At 47.2% G+C, this 20,961-nt stretch overlaps 2 protein-coding genes across 5 annotated transcripts in view; one reads left to right on the top strand and one right to left on the bottom strand.

The window, feature by feature from the left end:
• The window catches only part of Angptl2 (angiopoietin like 2), a 31,730-nt gene extending 17,845 nt beyond the window's left edge, over window positions 1-13,885 (top strand). The window contains exons 3-5 of the mRNA XM_090330656.1: window positions 8,814-9,007; window positions 10,388-10,658; window positions 13,054-13,885. Of these exons, the coding sequence (XP_090186782.1) occupies window positions 8,814-9,007; window positions 10,388-10,658; window positions 13,054-13,253 (665 nt within the window). The 3' untranslated portion in view covers window positions 13,254-13,885. The remainder of the gene's footprint in view (window positions 1-8,813; window positions 9,008-10,387; window positions 10,659-13,053) is intronic.
• The window catches only part of Ralgps1 (Ral GEF with PH domain and SH3 binding motif 1), a 232,512-nt gene that overhangs the window by 95,288 nt on the left and 116,263 nt on the right, over window positions 1-20,961 (bottom strand). The gene's annotated exons all lie outside the window — the stretch shown is intronic.

Genomic DNA, 20,961 nt, shown 5'->3' with positions numbered 1-20,961 from the left:
TGGGCCATAACATTGTCAAATAGCAGAACTGTTAGGGACCCTCCAATCTCCTAGTGCAGCCTTCTTGTCTCAGAGCCTAATGATCTCTGGACACATAGCTTCCAGGATGTTGAGGTTCACAGCAGTGAAGTAACTTAGCACAGGATTACACTGGAGCTAATAAGTGGCTTGGCTGGGGCTCAGATCATCTGTCCCATCCACTCAGTGATGCTGTGCATTTCTACAGAGAAGCTGGAGGGGACTGGTGTGAAAACTGCTGTATGAATGCATGACTTGGCCAAAGTCAAAAGGGACTTGATCTGTTCTTAGTACTGGGTTCCAAGTAGCCCCTTGAAAAGGAACTTTTGAGTGCAGGTGGCAGAGTGTGCTAAGAATGCTCACAGCACTGACCACGTGTAGACATGGCTGCCGCACACCCACCAAGACAAGCCGGCAAGACAAGTGGAGCACGCACACCTACAGAATCGTAACACACTGACACCGCAGAAAGGGTTCCAAAAGAGGCCACAAGCTAATGCAACACTCAGTTTCTATCCATTCTGAACAGATTTCTGAGGTCTTAGTCTATCAATGTCCCACCCAACCTTGCCCCTCCCCCACATTATCATAGCCTGAAGTCTTGATTTCGTTTCCTTTTTTTTTTTTTTTTTTGCCAGTGGTGGGGCTTGAACTCAGGGTTTGAGCACTGTCCTTGTGCTTTTTCAAGGTAGTGCTCTACCACTTGAGTCACAGCACTTCTGGCTTTTTCTGTATATATGGTATGCAGGAATCAAACCCAGGACTTCATGCGTGCTAGCTCCTGATTTCTTTAAATATTAGTTCTCTATGTATAAAATCAGGAACTGATAACACATCACACATGTGAAAGCCACCCTTTGTTGTCATAGCTGTCTATAGCTCGGGCTCAGATGACTTGAACAAGAGTGTTTACCTTAGTGGACTTCCTCCCTTGATTTTATCTCATTCACCCATGAAGTAGGAGATACAGATAGTACACTTCATTTGAAGAAAACTTCTAGTAGGAAACACTGATGACCTCTACTCTCTGTGGAGACCAAATAAGCATCAATGCAGGCAAAAGGTGCTGGTCCTGTGCTGGCTGGATTAGCTCCAGCAGCTTAGGATCTCGTGTCTGAACACACAGAGAACTGAGGAAGGCTAAGATGTAGTGTTGATGGTTTCTTGGGGTCACTGGCTTCCCCTGATTCAGATTCATCCTTCTGGAGAGGCTGAGGGAAAAAGCACACAAGTATCCTTTCTCTGGAGTGTATGCTGTATTCTGTTTTTCTAAAATGTTTTGTTAAACAAAACAAGATCACTAAATTCATTGCAAACTACGTAATGCAGTGATGTTTCAAAGAGAATTATTTGCTAGTTTCTTCTTAGTAAACAAAAGTCACTGGAGGGGATTACTTGTGTGTGTGTGTGTGGGGGGGTATCTTTCTCCTGGCTTTCTCTTTCTCCTCCTCCAAGGGCTTAGGGAACTGAACACAAAGAGCTTTTGAATGTGATGGAAAGCTATCCCTCTGTGCCTCAGGCTATTTTCCAAGAATGACACTGGGCTAAATAATCTGGGTCTTTGCAGCCCATGAGATAAACTACCAACTTGTTCCTAGGGCTCTGACATCTGGGAGCCTGGAAATCCCAACCATTTGGCACTTGGCAAATTGGAAGTAACTTAGAAAATTCTGGAGATTGGGTATTCTGTGGCATGGGTTGTTGTGGCAAACTTAATATAGTATATCAACTCCAGGAGGCCTCTAGAAATGTTTTCTAAGAAGACAGATGTACACAAAGCAGAATTAAGCTAGCAGAATTAAGCTAGCATCACATTACTGAGGGTCTAACTTCATGTGCTTAGCATGTTGAGCTCAATGGTTAGGTCACTGCTGTAAAAGTAATGAAATGGTACCTACACAGGATCATGTCTACTGCATCAACTGAGGATGCAGGCTACAAGGCCCTTTTTAATGGATGCTGATGATGGACACTCCTGGTCCTTCAGATCAGCCCCCCTGGGGTGAATCAGGATGAAGATTATGTTGCACATAAGCCTAAATCATCCTTGCCCTGTATCTCAAGGCGAGCTTGTGGAGCTATGGGACCTGGAATTTTTTTTTTTTTTTTTTGGCCAATCCTGGGGCTTGAACTCATGGCCTGAGCACTGTCCTTGGGCTTTTTCCTTAAGGCTAGAGTGCTGCCACTTGAGCCACAGCTCCACCTCCGGCTTTTTCTATGTATGTGGTACCAAGCAATTGAACCTAGGGCTTCATGCATGCTAGACAAGCACTCTACCACTAGGTCAAACTCCCAGCTCCAATGGCTATTTATCTTGAAGTCAAACAAGCATAAACAGGGCCTCTTCATGTCCTTCACTGGCCTTAAGAGCTCTTGGGAAGTTCCAAACTCTATCAAAATACAATGAAGTACATCTACCTCACATCTAATATAATTTTGGGGGGGGGAAGTCCTGGGACTAATATAATTTTTAATGTAACAATTTTGAAAGGATTCCTTTACTTTTGCTTTTGAAATTATTTGGCTAAGAATAACTCAATTAATTTATGGTTGGCTCTTATTTCTCAGCATACATCAGGTCTTGGGAAGTAAGAAAAATCTAACCTGCAAATTGTTTTCCAAAGTAGTAACAATTTTATGGAAGCATCTGTGAATGCCTCCGTAAATGAACTTGACAAGATGTTACACTCAGTAGAAATTTAATTATATTCTAATAAAATTTTCATCAGATTCTAGAGCCAATAAGATTTTTTAAGTCCTCAAGCATTTTCATAAGCTCTTGAAAAGTTTGTTGGTCCCAGGCACTGTGCCCCTTCTCTGAGAAGGAAAGTAGTCTACATTTAGATCTTTTTCCTGGAGGAGCCAGAATGATATGCATAATGCCAGCCTGGAGGACTGCAGGAGCTAGAGAGGCCTTCAGCAATGTAAAAACTGGGTTTAGCATTCTGCTTTGCTGAAAAGTACTGAATGACATAGGATACATGTGGACATAACTAAAGTAATTCTTCACCAAGCTCCTGGATAAATGAAACTAGAGCATCAGAAATGATTGGTCCTCACGGGCCCCACTGAGTCTGTTCTCCTGACCTCTCAGGATACCCAGGGAGTCCTGTCACGGGCCAGGGTGGGACTCACCCCTACGCAGTCCATGTGCCCTGGCAATTAAGACAGATAAATTCAGATATGAAATTCCAGATCCTATTTTTACAACTAATCAATTACATCAGAAAAAAATGTTTTAGGAATAATGTTGGAGATAGACCATCAGTGAGAATAATTTAAAAACTACGTAAAGTTCTCAGACAAAAGCAGGTGACTCCATATCACAGAATCCCCTGTACCAGGACCTCAACTGGTATTTGAATACTCACAGGAACAGCTCTTGGGACATTAACCTAGGTCACAAGGTCCAGTACATGGCATAGGGTGGCCAAGTATTGAGATTCAAGAATGGGCTTAGGGAACAAAGAGCCCAGCAATTGCTGGCTCACAGCCCTGACAGTCTTTGCTCCTTTTTTCTGGTCCTCAGGAATAGCCAGGCAGGAGACACAGCTCTCCCCTCCACAGATGGCTTCAAGGGGATCTTAAGTAGGCCTGAATAGGACTGCTTGAAGGTAGCTACATTGTGAGTGTCCTTCAAATCTGGGGCCTGGATAAGTTGGACTAAGCCTGGTCTGTCCCAGAGCACAGAGAAGGAACAAGAGGAAATTACAGTTGGGCCTGACATGGCCACCCACACCAACTTTCCTTTATCAGAATGCCCTGCCAAGGAGGTGGTGAGCACTGAATGGGGTGATCTCTGGTTTCCTGGAAGGCTTTGTTCCTTGTGTGTGATCATCCCATTAAAAACCCAGAGAAGAGGGAGGCAGCAGGGCAGGGTACATAACCCAGATCACCTCCAATACTTACCAGGCTGACCTGGGGTCTGAAGGCCAGAGACCTGCACATCTCATGTTCTACATACCAATACACCGCTCCCTTCCTTCCAGCCCCATGTCCTGTGGGCTTCCTACACCCTGCCTGCTTCTCTGGGGAACCACAGACTCAGCTTACCATGGCGGCTGCAATGCTCTTCATGTGGAACATTCTGGCTAGAGTGTAAATGTGGTCTTTATGGAGGCAAGGCTGGGCACTCACACTGCATAGAATATAGGTGCTGCTGAGTTAGTGTTGGCCTGGTGCTCCGGGCAGAGCAGCCTCTCAGAAGGGGAGCCAAGGTAAACAGCGGCTGCCTGGCACTCCCACAGCTCCAGAGCAGCGCTTCACCCACTGCACATCAGAAATTCAGCTTTGTTGACAAAAATGATTTCCATTATTTATTTCAGTACGGCTTTGTGGTCTTCTGTGACTTAAAATATGCCTTGTAGAAAATGCCCGTTGATAGGTATTATAACACATGCATACATATTTACAATGTTAGATTTTTGTTTTGGAAACTTCAGTAACATGCACACAGTAAGGGAGGAAGATGAACAACTGACAACATGTCAAGTTGTCATCTATCACACAGCCGGAGAGCCTCAGACTACTAGTGTTCACTCCCCATTCTACAGAAAACAAACTGAGGGACCGGGAGTTTGGCCTAGTGGTTAAAGTGCTTGCCTAGCATGCATGAAGACCTGGGTTCGATTCCTCGGTACCACATACATAGAAAAAAGCCAGAAGTGGTGCTGAGGCTCAAGTGGTAGAGCTCTAGCCTTGAGAAAGTCCAAGGACAGTGCTCAGGCCCTGAGCTCAAGCCCAGGACTGGCAAAAAAAAAAAAGAAAACAAACTGAGGCTTGGTGAGAAAGCTGTCCAAAGCTACCCAATGGTCAGGTGAAGATACCAAGATCTGAGCTTGACTCCAAACTGGAAGTCCTTCTCTTAGCCCCACGTGTCTGCTGCCATGGATTCTTTAACCAGTTGGATGCTTCACCAGGATGGAATTATTTGTGTATAACAAGGGCAGGCTAGTGCCCATGTTACTTACAGGATACAGTAAGGATTTCTCATCACATTATTTGCGCATAACAGATTTGCCATTGCCTCACTCCTTTATTGGAGGTAGGTTTCTCTCATCAAAGCAGAAGGTTTCGACTCAGCCCTTTTAATTGGGCCATAGAAAATTTTACTGCTGCTGACTTTTGAATGCAAGTATTTTTCAGATTCATTTTCATCCCTCATGTGTGTTGCTATCCTTTGCCACAGTATGTGTTCAAATGTGGGAGATTTGGAAAAGGTATGTGAAGGGATTTTAAGGGAAACTGTTCGGGGGACGTGGTTCTTGATAGGAGCTAATGGGCCCGAGTGTCATCTGAAGGGCAGGCTACAGGAACATGTGAAAGTCTTTACTGAAAGTGGAAAATGCAGAAGCCAGGCATGGTGACTCACGCCTGTAATCCTAGCTACTCAGGAGGCTGAGATCTGAGAATCGCAGTTGAAAGCCGGCCAGGGCACTAGAAAACTGGAAGTAGCCCTGTGGCTCAAGGGGTAGGGTGGTAGCCTTGAGCTGAAGAGCTCAGAGACAGTGCCCAGGCCCAGAATCTAAGCGCCATGACCAACCGAAAAAGAAAGGGAAGGAGGGAGGGAGGGAGGGAGAGAGGGAGAAAGGAAAGAGAAAAGGAAGGCTAAAATGCTAGCTAAACACATCCCCACTCTCTTATATCTAATCCCACAATTCCAAGAGGCTTTAAAGAATTGCCAGGTTTTCCTAAAAAAATAAAATGAAACAAGCGAACTTCTATGTCATAATAGTTGAAAACTGGGCAAAGAACACCAAGATGTAAACACAGGAGGAAAAAGAAACCAACAACAACTCAAATTACTAATAAAGCTAAATTAAAAAGGGTAGAGGCAGGAGTTTGGCCTAGTGGTAGAGTGCTTGCCTAGCATGCACAAAAACCCGGGTTTAATTCCTCAGTATCACATACATAGAAAAAGCCAGAAGTGGTGCTGAGGCTCAAGTGGTAGAAGCTCTAGCCTTGAGAAAGTCCAAGGACAGTGCTCAGGCCCTGAGCTCAAGCCCAGGACTGGCAAAAAAAAAGGGGGGGAGGTTAACACCTTGATAAAGATAACTCTCTCACAGAGATCAGATCAGAGCCTGGGCCTCTGGTCAGGGAAAAGAAGTGTGTGTTAGAGTCAGGTTCTGGCCTACCAAGATCATCTGGGAGGCCAGAGACTCACCCTGCCCCTTCCTGACCATGTGACCTTCATGTATCCCATAATGTTCCTGGGCTCTAGTTTCTCCATCTGTAAAATGGAAAGACTACGTTCACTTCATAAGGATGTAGGAAGGATTAGGATGGAAATACTTCAGCATGGCTTCCAATAAGAAGTGCTCAGCAGCATTGGCTATTGTTAGTTTACTGTTATTAGCTATTCTAGGGAGGACTTTTTAGAGCTAGATGCTAATAACCTGAGGCTTAGAGGCCGATCACTTCCTAAAACTATAATAGAATTGCACAAGCCTACATTTTCTTTCCACAAATTCTTGAAGTGACTGGATTTCCCAATATATTTTAAACCAGTTGTCTTTTTAAAAAAGACTGGGAAGGAACCACAAGGCTGAATGCTATCCTCCCAGGGGCCTACAAAGAGCTTCCCTGCAGGATGCCCTTCCAGGACAGTCTCCCCATCTGACCATCCTGCAGGGCCCAGTGGCTCTACAGGAAGTGGCTGGCAGTAGCTGCTTGCTTCCAGTGGGTGTTATTTTGCAGGTTCTGCCGGATCTTCTGTCCCCAGTATGCTCATCAACACTCCCCACACACACATACTGCTGACCTGATGCTGAGTTCCCCACACCCACCAGCGCTCTGCTCCAGCTGTTCAGGACAGACTCTCATTCTCTGTCTCTGTCCCGAGGGCTTGGGCCAAGCACAACCAACACCTTTTTCTTCTTCCTGAATGCTCTTCCTGAAGGTCTGGCCTCCCCTTCCTCAGGACGGATACTGAGAATAAGAGGAAGGGAGAGAGGGGGAAGAGGAGAAAGAAAGAAAAAATAGAAGGAAGGAGGACTACAGGGAGGAAGGGAGGAAGGAAAAGCTTGTATATTACCTGCTGGTTGGGGTGAGGTGCTAGAAGTCCTGCTGGGTGAGAGCTGAGAGGAGGTAAATGGATGAAAATCCCCCCTTTCCCAGTGAATGAAGGGAGGAGCCCACAGCTTAATGCCAGTACCCAAACTGACCTGGGCCTGGGTGTGGTATCATATGGTGCTACAAGGGCTATCAAAGGCCCACTGAAATGCCTAACAAGGACCCAAACCCTAACCTTGCCTGGCTCACCAGGGAAGCATGTGGACCAGCTGAGTCTAACTGCCCAACAGGAAGGAGCTATCAAGCTGGAGCCAGTCAGTGAAAGTGGAGCATGAGCCCACTGATAGGCATCCACTCACAAACACATAGGGAGCTTCTTTAGCTCAAGGCTAGCAGTCTACCATGTGACCCACAGTACCACTTCTGGATTTTTCTGAGCCTTTCTTTCTTCTTTTCCCTCCTTCCTTCTTCCTTGCTTCCTTCCTTTCTTTTCTGCCAGTCCTGGGGCTTGAACTCGGGGCGTAGGCACTGTCCTTGAGCTTCCTTAAGGCTAGTCTCTCTACCACTTGAGCCACAGTGCCACTTCTAGCCTTTTCTATTTATGTGATACTGAGGAATCGAACCTAGGGCTCCATGCATGCTTGGCAAGCGCTCTTTCACTAAGCCACATTCCCAGCCTGAAAAAAGTTTGTATTTTAATCTGTATAATTGACTGGCCTCCAGAAATTTCCTCGAACCAGTAAGGGAGACTCTGACCTGTCCAGACTTGGGTAACTCAGGTCTACTTACTGATGTGAGGAGCATAATAAACTACCAGGGGACACTGGAGGCTAGGAGTCAGAAAGCTGGAAGACCTATGGCAGCTATTCGGGTTCCTAGAGCCCTTTGTGTCTCAGATGTGAATCTTGCCTATGGAACACTGAACTCATGATGTATGGGCTCTGAGCATTTGTCTGTGATGAGCTTCCTTAAAAATATATAGATAAGGGGCTGGGAGTTTGGCCTAGTGGTAGAGTGCTTGCCTAGCATGCACGAAGACCTAGTTTTGATTCCTTGGTACCACATACATAGAAAAAAGCCAGAAGTGGTGCTGAGGCTCAAGTGGTAGAGCTCTAGCCTTGAGAAAATCCAAGGACAGTGCTCAGGCCCTGAGCTCAATGCCCAGGACTAGCAAAAAAAAAAAAAAATATTTCATGAGGTCTCAAGGCTACCTTCCCAAATTCTAGGCCTACAAAAGTTCTCTTATTAGAAACTGTAGTGAAAGCAAAAAAACTGGACACACAGTCAAGCTGAGGTGTCCCTGGTACTCAGCAAATGCTGGATGAAGTCTACCCTTGCTGGCAGGGCACAGCTAAGTCCTTGCAGTATTGTGAACATGGTTATATTCAATAGGCACAATGTCTTTCTACCAATAGAGTTAAGTTTAAACAATTACCAGGAATTGCCACAGAAATGACCTTTCTACCCTAAGAGCCCTAGATGAAGAAAATAAATCCTTTAGCTATAAATTAAGAAGCCGAGGATGAAAAGAAGTGAGAACGCTGACTGAGATCACACCATGAGAGAGACAGAGAGCAGAGACTGAGCTTGGAGATCACACATCTGGACCCCTGGCTCTGAGCACTTGTTTTCATATCACATATCTCAAGCTTATAAAACAACAACTGGTTACCTCAAATTTCAGGCCTGTGGTTCCCTGCCAGAGCCCTGCCATAGGTTGTGCTGCTCAGAATATGACTGGATGGCTACAGGCATGTGTGACAGGTGCACATCTGTATCTGCAGGCCCCTGGAGAGATTGTCTGCAGGCCCTAGAAGATGGCCATGATACCAGCTCCATCTACCTGGTAAAGCCTGAGAACACTAACCGCCTCATGCAGGTGTGGTGTGACCAGAGACATGACCCGGGGGGCTGGACTGTCATCCAGAGGCGCCTGGATGGTTCTGTCAACTTCTTTAGGAACTGGGAGACCTACAAGGTGAGCGTCTGAGGCCTGTCTGTACTGCCCTGACTAGCCCCATAGGGTAAGGATGGGGCCAGGGGCCAGGGTAATGAGGACAGGTTCCTTCCCTTCCTGACACTAGCACCTGCCTCAAGACAACAGTTACAGTTAGAGCCATCAGAGCCTCTCATGCTAGACAGGTGGGGGGTTGGGAGGGGGCATTGAGGCAGCACCTTATTCCCAGCTGCACTGCTTTCTGCTATCTCCCCATGGAAACCCAGTTCTCAAAGCCCAGAGGGCAAGTCCTGAAGCTCCTAGGCCCTCCCTAGGAGAGGCTGCAAGGGCTCAGCTGTACCCACTCTGAGCAGAGAATGTTCAAAATGGCTCATTAGGCACCTGCCATGCCTGGCACTGTTCAGAGGTCCCTTATGACCCCTGAGGAGGGTACCACTATCACCTTGGCTAACAGGAGAGGAAAAGCACCTTGCTCATGACTGTACCACTGTCACATGGCGAAGCAGTGACTACAGCTTAGGCTTCAGTGTTCACCTCCCATTAGCCTCCACATGTGGCTTTGTCATGCCTGCTTCTCAGGTGTCCTTCCATCCTGCTGCTCCCTGCCCACCTCCCAACCAGCCTGTGTTCCCAGAGATCTCTACACCTTCCTCTCGAGGAGGGTGCTCAGTGAAGCACTCAAGACCACATACTCTAGCATATCCTGACTCATGCATCCTAGGGAGGCTCATGACAGCATGTTACTCTGAAAGTCCACATGACATTTCACAAAATAACTAGCAAGAAGTGCACATTATAAGCCCGAGGTCTCATTAAACACTAGCAATGATGATCAACAATGAATCTATGCACTTACGAGACTTCAAGGGCCATCACTGTGCAGGCAACCCCACCCCAAAAAGCATTTCAAAAACAACAATAGCAAAAACCCATTGGGTTCTAGAACTGGAAGGAAGTCCAGGTAGATGCCGTGCTTGTGTCACAGCTCATGCCTGCCATGCTAGAGCTCCTCATGCATGGCTCATCCTTACAGAAGGAAACTGAGGCTCAGGACAGGACAGGACTCTGCCCAGGGAATGGACACGTACCTTCTGTATGGCAGGTTCTCAAGTGACCACACCACACACTCCCATAGTGGCCCTGTGAGAAAAGTGCCAGCGAGGAGCCTGGGGTTCACAGGCAGCCACCCTCTCCATCTGTGTGAATGATGTGCAGCTGAGGATCGGGAATGTGAAGTGACTCATCAAGTCACAGAGCTGTGACTTGGGGGAACAAGAATTTGAGCTCCGACTCGGCCTTGTGTTACATTTGATTCTCAGGCCCCTCTGTCCAGAGCTGAGTGTCCAGCACAGGTAGGGGCCCAGTGTATTCCACACTCATGCTCTCCTGGGTCTTCCTCAGCAAGGGTTTGGGAACATCGATGGCGAGTATTGGCTGGGCCTGGAGAACATCTACTGGCTGACAAACCAAGGCAACTACAAACTGCTTGTGACCATGGAGGACTGGTCTGGACGCAAGGTCTTTGCAGAATATGCTAGCTTCCGCGTGGAGCCCGAGAGCGAGTATTACAAGTTACGTCTAGGGCGATACCATGGTAATGCTGGCGACTCCTTCACCTGGCACAATGGCAAGCAGTTCACCACCCTGGATAGAGACCATGACGTCTACACAGGTAGGAAAAGCACTGTCAGATTTGGGTGCTGGCTTGGGAAAAGAGGTTACCCAAAGCTATCGCCTCTGACTCCAGGTCCTGGGACCAGGATGGTCCCAGGGGGAGGATGGATGCGCCAAGCTACCTGCCCCTCCCTCTGCCCCGATGTTTGAAGGTCCCTTGTTTGGTCATTGCCCTCAGATCCCCTCTAAGAAGCTTGGTCACTGTGGCACTTACAAAAAGGGAAAGGCAAAGCATGTGGATCACACAGATAAGGGCAGACATTCATGTTCAAGGCTGTGCCCTCCTAAATTCTCAGTCTTAGGCACTCAGGTCTATGGGCTCTTAGCCACACACCATCCCACTTACTCAGTCACATGTCCTCAATATGCCACATAATCTTCCTGGGCCAAACCTTTTAGTACAGGGAGAAGGCTAACGAGAATGTATCTCAAGAGCTTTGTCTAGCCAGGTGCCAGGGGCTCACACCGGTAATCCTAGCTTTTCAGGAGGCTGAGATCTGAGGATCAGGGTTCAAAGCCAGCCTGGGTACTAAAGTCCATGAGACTCTTATCTCCAGTTAACCACCAGAAAATGAGAAGTGGCATTGTGGCTCAAGTAGTAGAGCGCTAGCCTTAAGCTGAAGAGCTCAGAGACAACACCCAGGCCCAGAGTTCAAGTCCCATACCAATCCCCTGCCACCCCGCCAAAAAAAAAAGAGCTTTGTCTAGGATTTGGCTCAATATTATAGAAATTCTTGGTAGCCACTGTTGGTAGCATGTAATGTTAACGCAATACTGTAACAAGGCTATTAAGAGGAAATGGGACAGGATAGATGAGGTGATTTGTCTAAGGTCACATACTTTGAATCCAGGTCTTTCCTAAGAAGTCTTAATTAAATTAAAAATAAGGGGAAACACAGAATTACAATCTGCCCTAAATGTAGGATGAGACAACCCCATAGTTGATGCCTCCAAAGTCCACACTCATTTCCTTCAGTAGGAGGCCCAGAGGCCCTGGAGGCTGGTGGGTCTTGTGAGGCCTGGCACCTCCTGCCCCACCTCCTACTCATCCTACTAGAATGCAAGTCCCCTTCCTGAAGGAGGGATCCCTGGAACTACTTCAGGAATGGCTTCAAGTGAGGTTTATGTGGGTACTGCTGTCCACACTGACGTGCAGTACCTTGTTCCAGGGATAGTTCTCCACACATCAAGGGGCAAGTGGGACATGACCTGCCCGACCTTCCCGTCCCCACACCTCACAGATACCTTTGTTCCCTTTTTGTCCCTGAATGGACCCTCCTGGAGGGGCAGGAAGGAGCAGCCCCTCTCTAAAGCAGTAGTTCTACTAAGCCAGGGCTGCTGAAGAGCTGACTGGGAGATATTCCTTGTCCTGGTCAGACCTTGGGACACAAGACTGAGACACACTTCCTGAGAGCCATCAGAGGGGACAAGAGGAAGAATCTTCTACAACCCTATACTGTCAGATGGTTTCTGTCCCTGGGGGCACAAATGGGTGTGCCAAGCACTCTCCCTGCTTAGCACTGCTTCTTGGTCCTTGTGACCTTCAGTCATAGCCCAGAATAAATCCCAGAAAAATAGGAATCCCGGGGTGCTTGAGACTAAGGCGTTTCTCCAGCTTTTTCCTCAGTCTGTCACCTCCTCATCCCTCCCACAACCTTAGCTGGAGCAGAGCTGTCCCCTCCCTGAAAATGGGGTCACCTCCTAACCGCCCCCTCACTCTACTAAGCAGCCCAGGTGATGGTGGCTGTGCTCCTCGCTCCTGCTGTGGGGTGCCATGCCCCTGCATGCCTGCTTGCACCTTGCCCATACTTCTTATTGTTCCGAACGGCTTGTCCTTGGCAGCAAAATGCAGCATGATGTGACAATGCCAAGATTTTCATGGAAATAGCCTTCTTTTATGAAATAACACAAAATGTTAACTTGGGTAGAATTCAGGCTGGGGAGAAAAAGAGGGGCATTCCATCTTAAACACTTCCCTTCTCATTCTGTAAAGACTCTTTCAACTTCTAAAAATTCCTAAGGAAGATTCTTCCTCCCTCTCCCCAGCTGCCCTGGCCAAAGCCTGTGGTGGGCAGTGCTCTGGGAGTTCCTCTGCAGGGAGCCTGCACTGGGCCACACATGGTCTCACTTAATCCTCAGTCGTCCTCTGCAGTGGGTATTGTTTTTAGCCTCCTTTTGACAAATAAGATTGCAGTAGTTGCGAGAGGGGAAGCCATTTGCCTGCCACCTCACAGGTCTGAGGGAATCTACACCCGGCCTTCTATCTCTAATGGACAAAGTCCATCTCTCCATCTCTCAAGCATTCTTCCTTTGAAGACTTTCCCAGACAGGGTCCTGACGATGGCACAGAATCACCTCCTCCCAGATATTTCCTCACTCCCTTCTCTCCACAGGAAACTGTGCCCACTATCAGAAGGGAGGCTGGTGGTATAATGCCTGTGCCCACTCCAACCTCAACGGGGTCTGGTACCGTGGGGGTCACTACCGGAGCCGCTACCAGGATGGAGTGTACTGGGCTGAGTTCCGAGGAGGCTCCTACTCACTCAAGAAAGTGGTGATGATGATCCGGCCCAACCCCAACACCTTCCACTAAGCCTGCTCACCCCCGACTCCATGGCCAAGACCCGGAACCACCCTGGCTGTGCAGCCCCAGCACAACTCCTCACCAGTTCATCTCAGCTGGGAGGATGGGTCTGCTTTCCAAAGTTACTCTGCCACATATGGAACTGGACTGATACCCTGTTCTCTCGCCCTCTCCTTTCCTTCATATCTGACAACCCCTCGTGTTACCAGGATAGGATGGGAATGCATACAACTCTTCCTTTAAAAAGCCAACTGCACACCTTTGTGACATGCGTGTATATGAGCCTCTCTGTGCATACCCTGTGTATATGCACTTACATACACGTCACATGCGAAACGTGTGGACACCTATGTATTCTCAGATGCTGAAGCTATCATCAAAAGCTTTGCTCTTTGAAGGAAAGCATTTTCCTTAACGCTGTGTAACTTGAGTCTAAAGGTAGAACACAGGCTGTGTTGCCTTAGTTCAAAAAGAATCCTTGGCATAGGTGTCTGGATTCTTCCAGCGAAGTCTGTAAGGCTCATCTCTCACATAGGGGTTCTACACCTCCCCTCTGAAGAACCCCTCTGGGAATCTAATCAGACTTCATGCTCTCCCTTCCTGTCCTTCATTATATCACTCCCCCTTCTCAGGACTTCTCACCAACCTCCACCCAGTTACACCCTCATATAGTGCCTTCCGAGCCTCAGTCCCTAGCTGCTCGCTGGGGTTCAAGGCACTGCATCTCCCTCCTCCCCTGGCCATTCTTCTTTGCCACCTAGGTCTTTCTTTCCAGGCAAGATCCCTCAGCCTCTGAGAAGGAACAGTTCTGGCATGGTAAGGAGAGGCCAGGCCAAGTGACACCATCACCGTAATGTATTCAGTTTTGTATCTTCCATTCATACTGTAGCCTCCACATCATTGTAACTTTCACACAAATATTAGCCTGCCTTACCAGAGATACTCAGCTGAAGAGAAGTCACTGCCAGTATGTTGGGGGCCCCAGATGGCAACAAACTTGAGGTTCCGTGGACTAGAATCTGTACCTCAACCCCCAAGTTCCACTTCCCTGAAAGATGGGAACAGGGCCACATGGGGGAGGAACGGCCACGTAGAAGTTGCTAAACCATCAGTGGCCACAGGCCCCAGGGCTGGTGCACTGCGGCATGGTGTATTCTGAGTTCTGCTGGGCCCACTGCTGCCAGGATGAATGCAGAGGCAGAAGAAAACGATGAGCCTGGAAGGGGAGACCCTCCCAGTGGCCAGGCATGTGAGGTGTGGGGCGTTTGGTACTGTCTGCATCTGAGTGGGTGTCTATTACCTCAGCATTTCTCACAGTGTACCATGTAGCATGTTCTGTGTATATAAAAGGGAGGGTTTAAAATATATATATATATATATATATTCCTAGATTATCCTTGTAATGACACAAATCTGCAATAAAAGCCATCAGTGCTACATGGATGCATCTGTACCCTTCGTTACTATTTTGGAAACATTTCCCAGGACCACCCAGACTGGGGCCTCTAAGGAAAAGCAAGAGAAGAGTCAGCACCAGGACACAGCCCCAAACCACAGGGATCACATTCTGCCTCCCAGAAGTCCTGCACCAGAACTTGTGGCAAGTATTGTTTTCTGAAGTCGACCTCCTTCATCCAAGTACGTCCTGACTTCTCCACTGGATGAACTATAACACCTTGCAGGCAGGACAGTTTGCATGTGACACTTCTCCTGTACTAATGGTACAGTAAAAAAACTAAGGTCTTTTCCTTCCATCACTAAGGCTGCTCCAGCCTCCGCACTGAGCCCTTTTCAGCCTCAGCGCTTCTCCCTTCCCTGCCACATCATGGTCTTGCCCAGCAGCTTGCACTGGTTCATTCTAACCCAAATCCCACACTAGCTGTCAGAGCTGTCTTCTTGTAAGCACATATCTGGGACTTGGGAAAACCATTTTAGGCATAATTGGAAGCCCAAACTAAAAAGGAGAAGACTGAAAGACATGGCTAAAAACATACCATTTTTTCTGCCTTCCAAAAAACAAAACATAACCAAGACTGAAAGGCAAAGATAAATCGAAAGAAACATGTTTACTATGTTATTTTTATTTATGTCAAATACAGGATTAATATTCATACTATGTCAGAACCTCTTTGAAATTCATAAATGTACTTGTAGAAAATGTACTTGTAGAAAACTTGACAAAGTATACAAATACCTTGTAGAACTGGAAAAGTACCATAAATGACAGATAAGCCATCATGTGTCACCTGTCAGGTTGACAATGATAAGAAAACTGCCAACTGAATGACTACAAGAGGATGGAGAAATATGCACTTTCTGCACTATCGACAATAGCCCAAAATGACTGGATATTTTTGAAGAGTTCGGTATCAAAATTGTAAATACATGTACCCCTTTAGACACAGCAGTCTTTATTTACCACTAAGCAAAACAACTTAGAGAGCTTTAATTTCTGTTCAAGTTGTGGTTAGGAGACTCCTACATAAGTGTTTGGAAGTGGATTTTTTTCCTTTTTTTTTGGTCCCTAAGCTCTTCAGCTCAAGGCTACCACCCTATGCCTAGAGCCACAACACTATTTCAGGTTTTCTAGTGGTTAATTGGAGATAAGAGTCTCACGGACTTTGGTGCCTGGGCTGGCTTTGAACCACAATCCTCAGATCTCAGCCTCCTAAGTAGCTAGGATAACAGGCATGAGCCACTGTGCTCTGCTTTTTTTTTTCTTTTATGTTATTTTCATATGCTTCTAAGAAGGAGGGAATATTATTCTTATTCTATGGAAGAGCAAAAAATGAAGGATGAAGGGAAAAATGTTCCAGCAGGAGTTAACATAGAAGGCATTGGGAATCAAGCCTTAAGCGAGAATCCTCACCCAGTTCTTATTTCCTAGTTGCTTGGGTTGCAATAGAATCTGTACACCCAAACTTGGTCCAGATCCCAGCCATACATTTAGAGTGGAGTATGTATGTATGTATGTATGTATGTATGTATGTATGTATGTAAGTATTGCAGAAGGAGGGGGAAATGTAGGGAAAAGGATCTAAGGTACACACATATTTCCTAGATATTATTCTTAGGTCCAATCCTTAAATCACGAGAGCTCTAGAAAGCCAAGGTGGATAGTATGAAGTAGCCACTTTTCTATGTCATTTGGAACCCAAATGTCCCTCAGCTCCAGCACTCAAAATCATGTCTTGTCCAAACTACTACTGGCCATATGTAAAGCCAAGGAGGCATGAGGCCCTTGTATGTGCCTGCACTTAGAGTAAACTGGGAGGGAGGAGGCCAATTCACTAGGCTTCAGAATGGAACAATTGCACTGGAGTTAAGGTCAGAAATGAGGTGAACTTGGGAGTCTTCCAGTCAGGTACCTGTGATCTTCTCCCTCAGTAGTCACCATTCAAAGATTGACCCAAGCTAGATCAACAGCACTCTTCTAATCCCAACTAGGGTCCTTTTAAGGTCATAATCTGACATAAGAAAGTTCTAATGAGGCTGTACTGGGGCTCACACCTGAATCCTAGCCACTCAGGAGGCTGAGATCTGAGGATCAAGGTTCAAAGCCAGTGCAAAGGGACCTGAGACTCTTATCTCCAATTAACCTCTAGAAAAGGGGAAGCGGGGCTTGGCTCAAGGATAGGGTGGTAGCCTTGAGCTGAAGAGCTCAGGGACAATGCCCAGGCCGAGTTCAAGCCCCATGACTCACACACAAAAAGAAAGTTCTAATGATATTGAGTTCTTCTTCCCTGGTGGGCACAACTTCAGGCCCAGGCAGATGTTAACAAAGCTAGTTCTTTCTTCTGTTGTAGCCCATACTTGCCAAATGACACTGAACAGTCCCCATTTTACAGTTTGTCAATTTGCAAGAGATGAAAGAGAAACCTGCAGATTACTGAAAGCAGAGGTGATCGAATTTAACATGCATAGAAGCCCCAGTTCCTCCAATAGTTCAGAGGACCCTCCCTGACTTTCTAGATCATCTCACCTGTTTCAGGCTTGAGCCTTTTGTTATAGTAAGAGGTATCCAGGCAACTATACATTAAAGAAAAGGAGCACACATTTTAGAGCCAACAAATAGAAAACACCATTCATTCTGCCTCAGTTTTCCTTGAGTCTCTAAAGGGTAGGGACAGCCTAATAGCTTCCCAGGATCATTCATTCCAGAGTAAGGTGAAAGACCAACCTGCAGAGATACTCAAATAGGTGCTGCAGCATTCATCAACTCCCACTTGGACTCTGTGTAAGCAATGCATAGAAGGATCCTGGAAGTTGGGGAGTTGTCTTTATATGTCCTCCTCAAACACATGAACAGTAGATGCCCTTCACCAAAATCAAGTGACAGGGAAGGGTAACTCCCAGAGAATAGGATGAGCAAACATGAGAGCCACTGTCTAACCCAGGCCCCAGGCTTAAGACTCTAGGCACCAGGATAGTATAAAGTAGGAGATACTGAACACAAAGAGCCTGGAAGTAGGGTAGGGGGCCAGGAGAGCAAGTGCAAGAGTCAAAGTCAGCTAGAAAAGTATCATTCTGCCACCAAGGAGCAGGGTTGGAAGCATTCAGAGTAAACAAAATCAGCACCCAAAGGCAAAGGAGGAGCTGGGGCCATGCACTGAACACAAGCTCTGGATTAAGTCAGAGCTGCTGCAGAAGACAGGCCCTTTCCCTTGCATGCCCTGCTCCCTTTGTTCAAATCTCCAAGGCGACAGCCCTGAGAGGGCAGGTGACAGAAGCAGTAGGATTGACCAAAATCCTGTGAAGAAGCTGACTTCCTGCTCTGCCCAGCTCCAGGCCTGCAAGGCTGGTTTTAGGAATCCAGGCCTGATTCCTACACAGGACTGTCTGGAATGACAAGGCTGTTCCAAGGGACTGGACTTCGTCATCACTGACACCGGGAAGATCTAGGGGCCTGCTGAGTTCTCTCCTTCAACTAGGAAAAAAACCAAAACTTATCCACAAAGCAAGCTTGAGAAAAACACTGGGGAAAAATTAGTTTGGTTTCTTCTTACCCCTGGCACAGTCCAGACCATTAAATAAGCTGGTTACATAAGGACACACAAGGTATCTCCCTGAGACTCCATGGGTAGAGATGCAGCTGAGCCTCATGAGGGCCAGGAATCAGAAACTGTGGGGAAGGCCTCCAGAAAGCAAAGTAGCAACCTTCTCCACATCCCATGGGGTTTCTTACTATGTCCCTACCTGCAGTCTACTGTCACTTTTGGCCCCAGGCATAGCACTGAATGGCATTTCTGAGCTTACGTGTCCTTCTTCTCTGAGTACCAGCACTTCTACTTTGCAGTGCTAACAGGGATCCAATTGGCCAGTCAAAGTTGAATGTCTACCCCAACACTCCAATTCTACTGGTTCTGATCTTGGAGCACAGCTGGCTGGCAGACTGCTGCTGGAGGTCGATGCCCTGTGAGAGGCAAGGGAAGATTCCAGGATCCCAGTAGAGGAAGAGTGGAGGACTGGATCTCTATCCAAAAAAAGTGTTTAGATTATATTCCAGCTGTTGTTGGCGCCCATTCTCTCCAGGACCTCTAGTTTGCAAGTTAGATGGGTTCCTATTCTCTAGCTCCTCCCTAAGGTCACCTGTCCTCTCCTGAAAGCACACTTAACCCATACCCAATGCTTTGATGCCCAGATGGGCCACTATATGTGATACCCGGATATGTCTTGAAGGGCATTTTTCTGCTCTCCTCAGATGTGCTGAATTTCTCAATAGCCTTTTTGGAGGCAAAAAAACACCAACGTCCCCAGTGCTCAGGTCTTACTAGCTAAAGATCACACAAATTCCATCTACCATCTATGTGGCATTTTCCATGTGCCAGACAACATGTGTATCTCTAGATTCTTATAACAATCCCTTCTCTTCATCATGTGAAACAGAGGCAGAGATGGACATATCTAGGAGCATGAAGCCTCAGATAACTGGAACTTGAACTCAGACAGCTTGAAATCCTGCCTCTGTGACATCCGCCACTGCACCCAAGAAGGAAAGGAACACACCAAGGTTCCCACTCAGACACATCAGCAGATGGTACTGCACCTGAGCACTGCAGATGTACGCAGCCCCTTGCCACAGAAGCTGCCAGCCACCTGACTGTGTAGAAGCAGTAGGCTGGGCAGCAGCTCCCAGGACATCAGTATGCTAGTCCATGGCTATTTGCCTGTTTGACCTCAGAGAAGCAATGGAGAGCACTTCACAGCTGCTAGACCCTGCCATTCTCCTCTTCCTCCTACAGGACAGAGAGCACCTTCTCCTATATCCTACAAACTTAGTAACCCTACTCACTGGCACTCAGTGTTCCCCTTGTGGTTAGTCTGGCTATTGTCTCATGCACAGTTCTTCCTGTCCTGCATAGTATGGTAATTGAGCCTTGGTTGGGGCCACAAATTTCCCACTTCTACACCTCCAGACATGGGATCTGGAAATCATAGTCTCTTAGATCCCAGAACCAGTCCTGGCTTGAGACTCCGTTCCTCGTAGACACATGCCTCAGCATCTAAAGACATTCAAGTGTCCCATCCTCCTAAGCAGGGTGGCCTAGGTCAGCTCAGCTCACACATGGGACTCCAGACATAGAACATCCCTGCCATCTGGGTAGCCTCCCAAAATACTTCCACATGCAGTGTCTCCTAGGTGGGTGTGGGTAGCCATCTGGCTGTCCTATGTCCTGCTCACATTTGGTCACAGTGAATCTGGCCTTAGGAGCAGGTCAAGAGGAGTTCCTCCCTCTGCTTCAGTAAGTGGTGAAGCAGAAGGACATTTCATAATGGGAGGAGAGGCCTCCTTGTGCATATCTATCTTAAGCTCAGCAGAGCTGGGAGTAGCCCAGAGCTTGGAGGAGCAGCTCATTCCATTCCTAGGGAATGGAATTCAAATTCCCTTCTATAGCCATGTCATGACAGAGGCCTAAGGGTAGTCATGTTAATGAGGGGAAAGGATTAGAAGCATGAAGTCTCCAGCAGGCACCAGGCAAGAGTGCCTGCAGGGGTTTAAGTGTGCGTTTTTTCCATGGGAGCCCAGGGCCAAGTAGCCTTTTTTCATGGAAGAAGGCAGTGAAGGACTGTAGGGGAACACATGTAGAGGGATCAGGACTGATACCTAGGAAACAGACGAGAGGCAAGGAACAGCTAATCACCTGGCTCAAAGGCTGACAGTCTAACCCAGAGGGCCGAAGAGAAATGCGGCATGGAGAAGGGTGGGCTTGACAAGGTGCTATCTCCGTGTGTCATTTCAGCATAAATAAAAGCTGGCAGACAACATCTGGGTGGCGAGTGTGAGAGAGCAGGTGTGCCCACAGTGTAAAGAGAAGGCAATAGCAGCTTTCTCAGCAGTGGCTTCTGTGAAGGGGCAAAGCTGCCTAGGGGTTCCATGTCTAGCTCTCCTATTTAGAATACTCTGACAGATGAGCGCAGACACAGGTAGAAGGACATTCCCCACAGCTCTAGCTGTAAAAGGGGAAAAACAGAAACCACCTCAGTGATTATCAGCAGAGGTGTAGCTACACAAGTCAGCACAATCACTAACAAATTGCCCATACCTGTGCCACAGAATCACCAGGAATGAGTAAGGTCTACATTTGCTACCACTGAGCAGGACCTAACCCCAAGTAGGGAAAAGGAAAGGCACAACATGCTCCCCATTCAGTTAAAAAGTCTGGCATTATATGCACCCCCACAGGCACTTTCAATTGTGGGTGTGGATGAAGTGTCT

Source organism: Megascapheus bottae, chromosome 3 (genome assembly GCF_031878675.1).
Source record: "Megascapheus bottae isolate mThoBot1 chromosome 3, mThoBot2.hap1, whole genome shotgun sequence".
NCBI lineage: Eukaryota > Metazoa > Chordata > Mammalia > Rodentia > Geomyidae > Megascapheus > Megascapheus bottae.
This window is presented reverse-complemented; position numbering and strand designations above follow the sequence as displayed.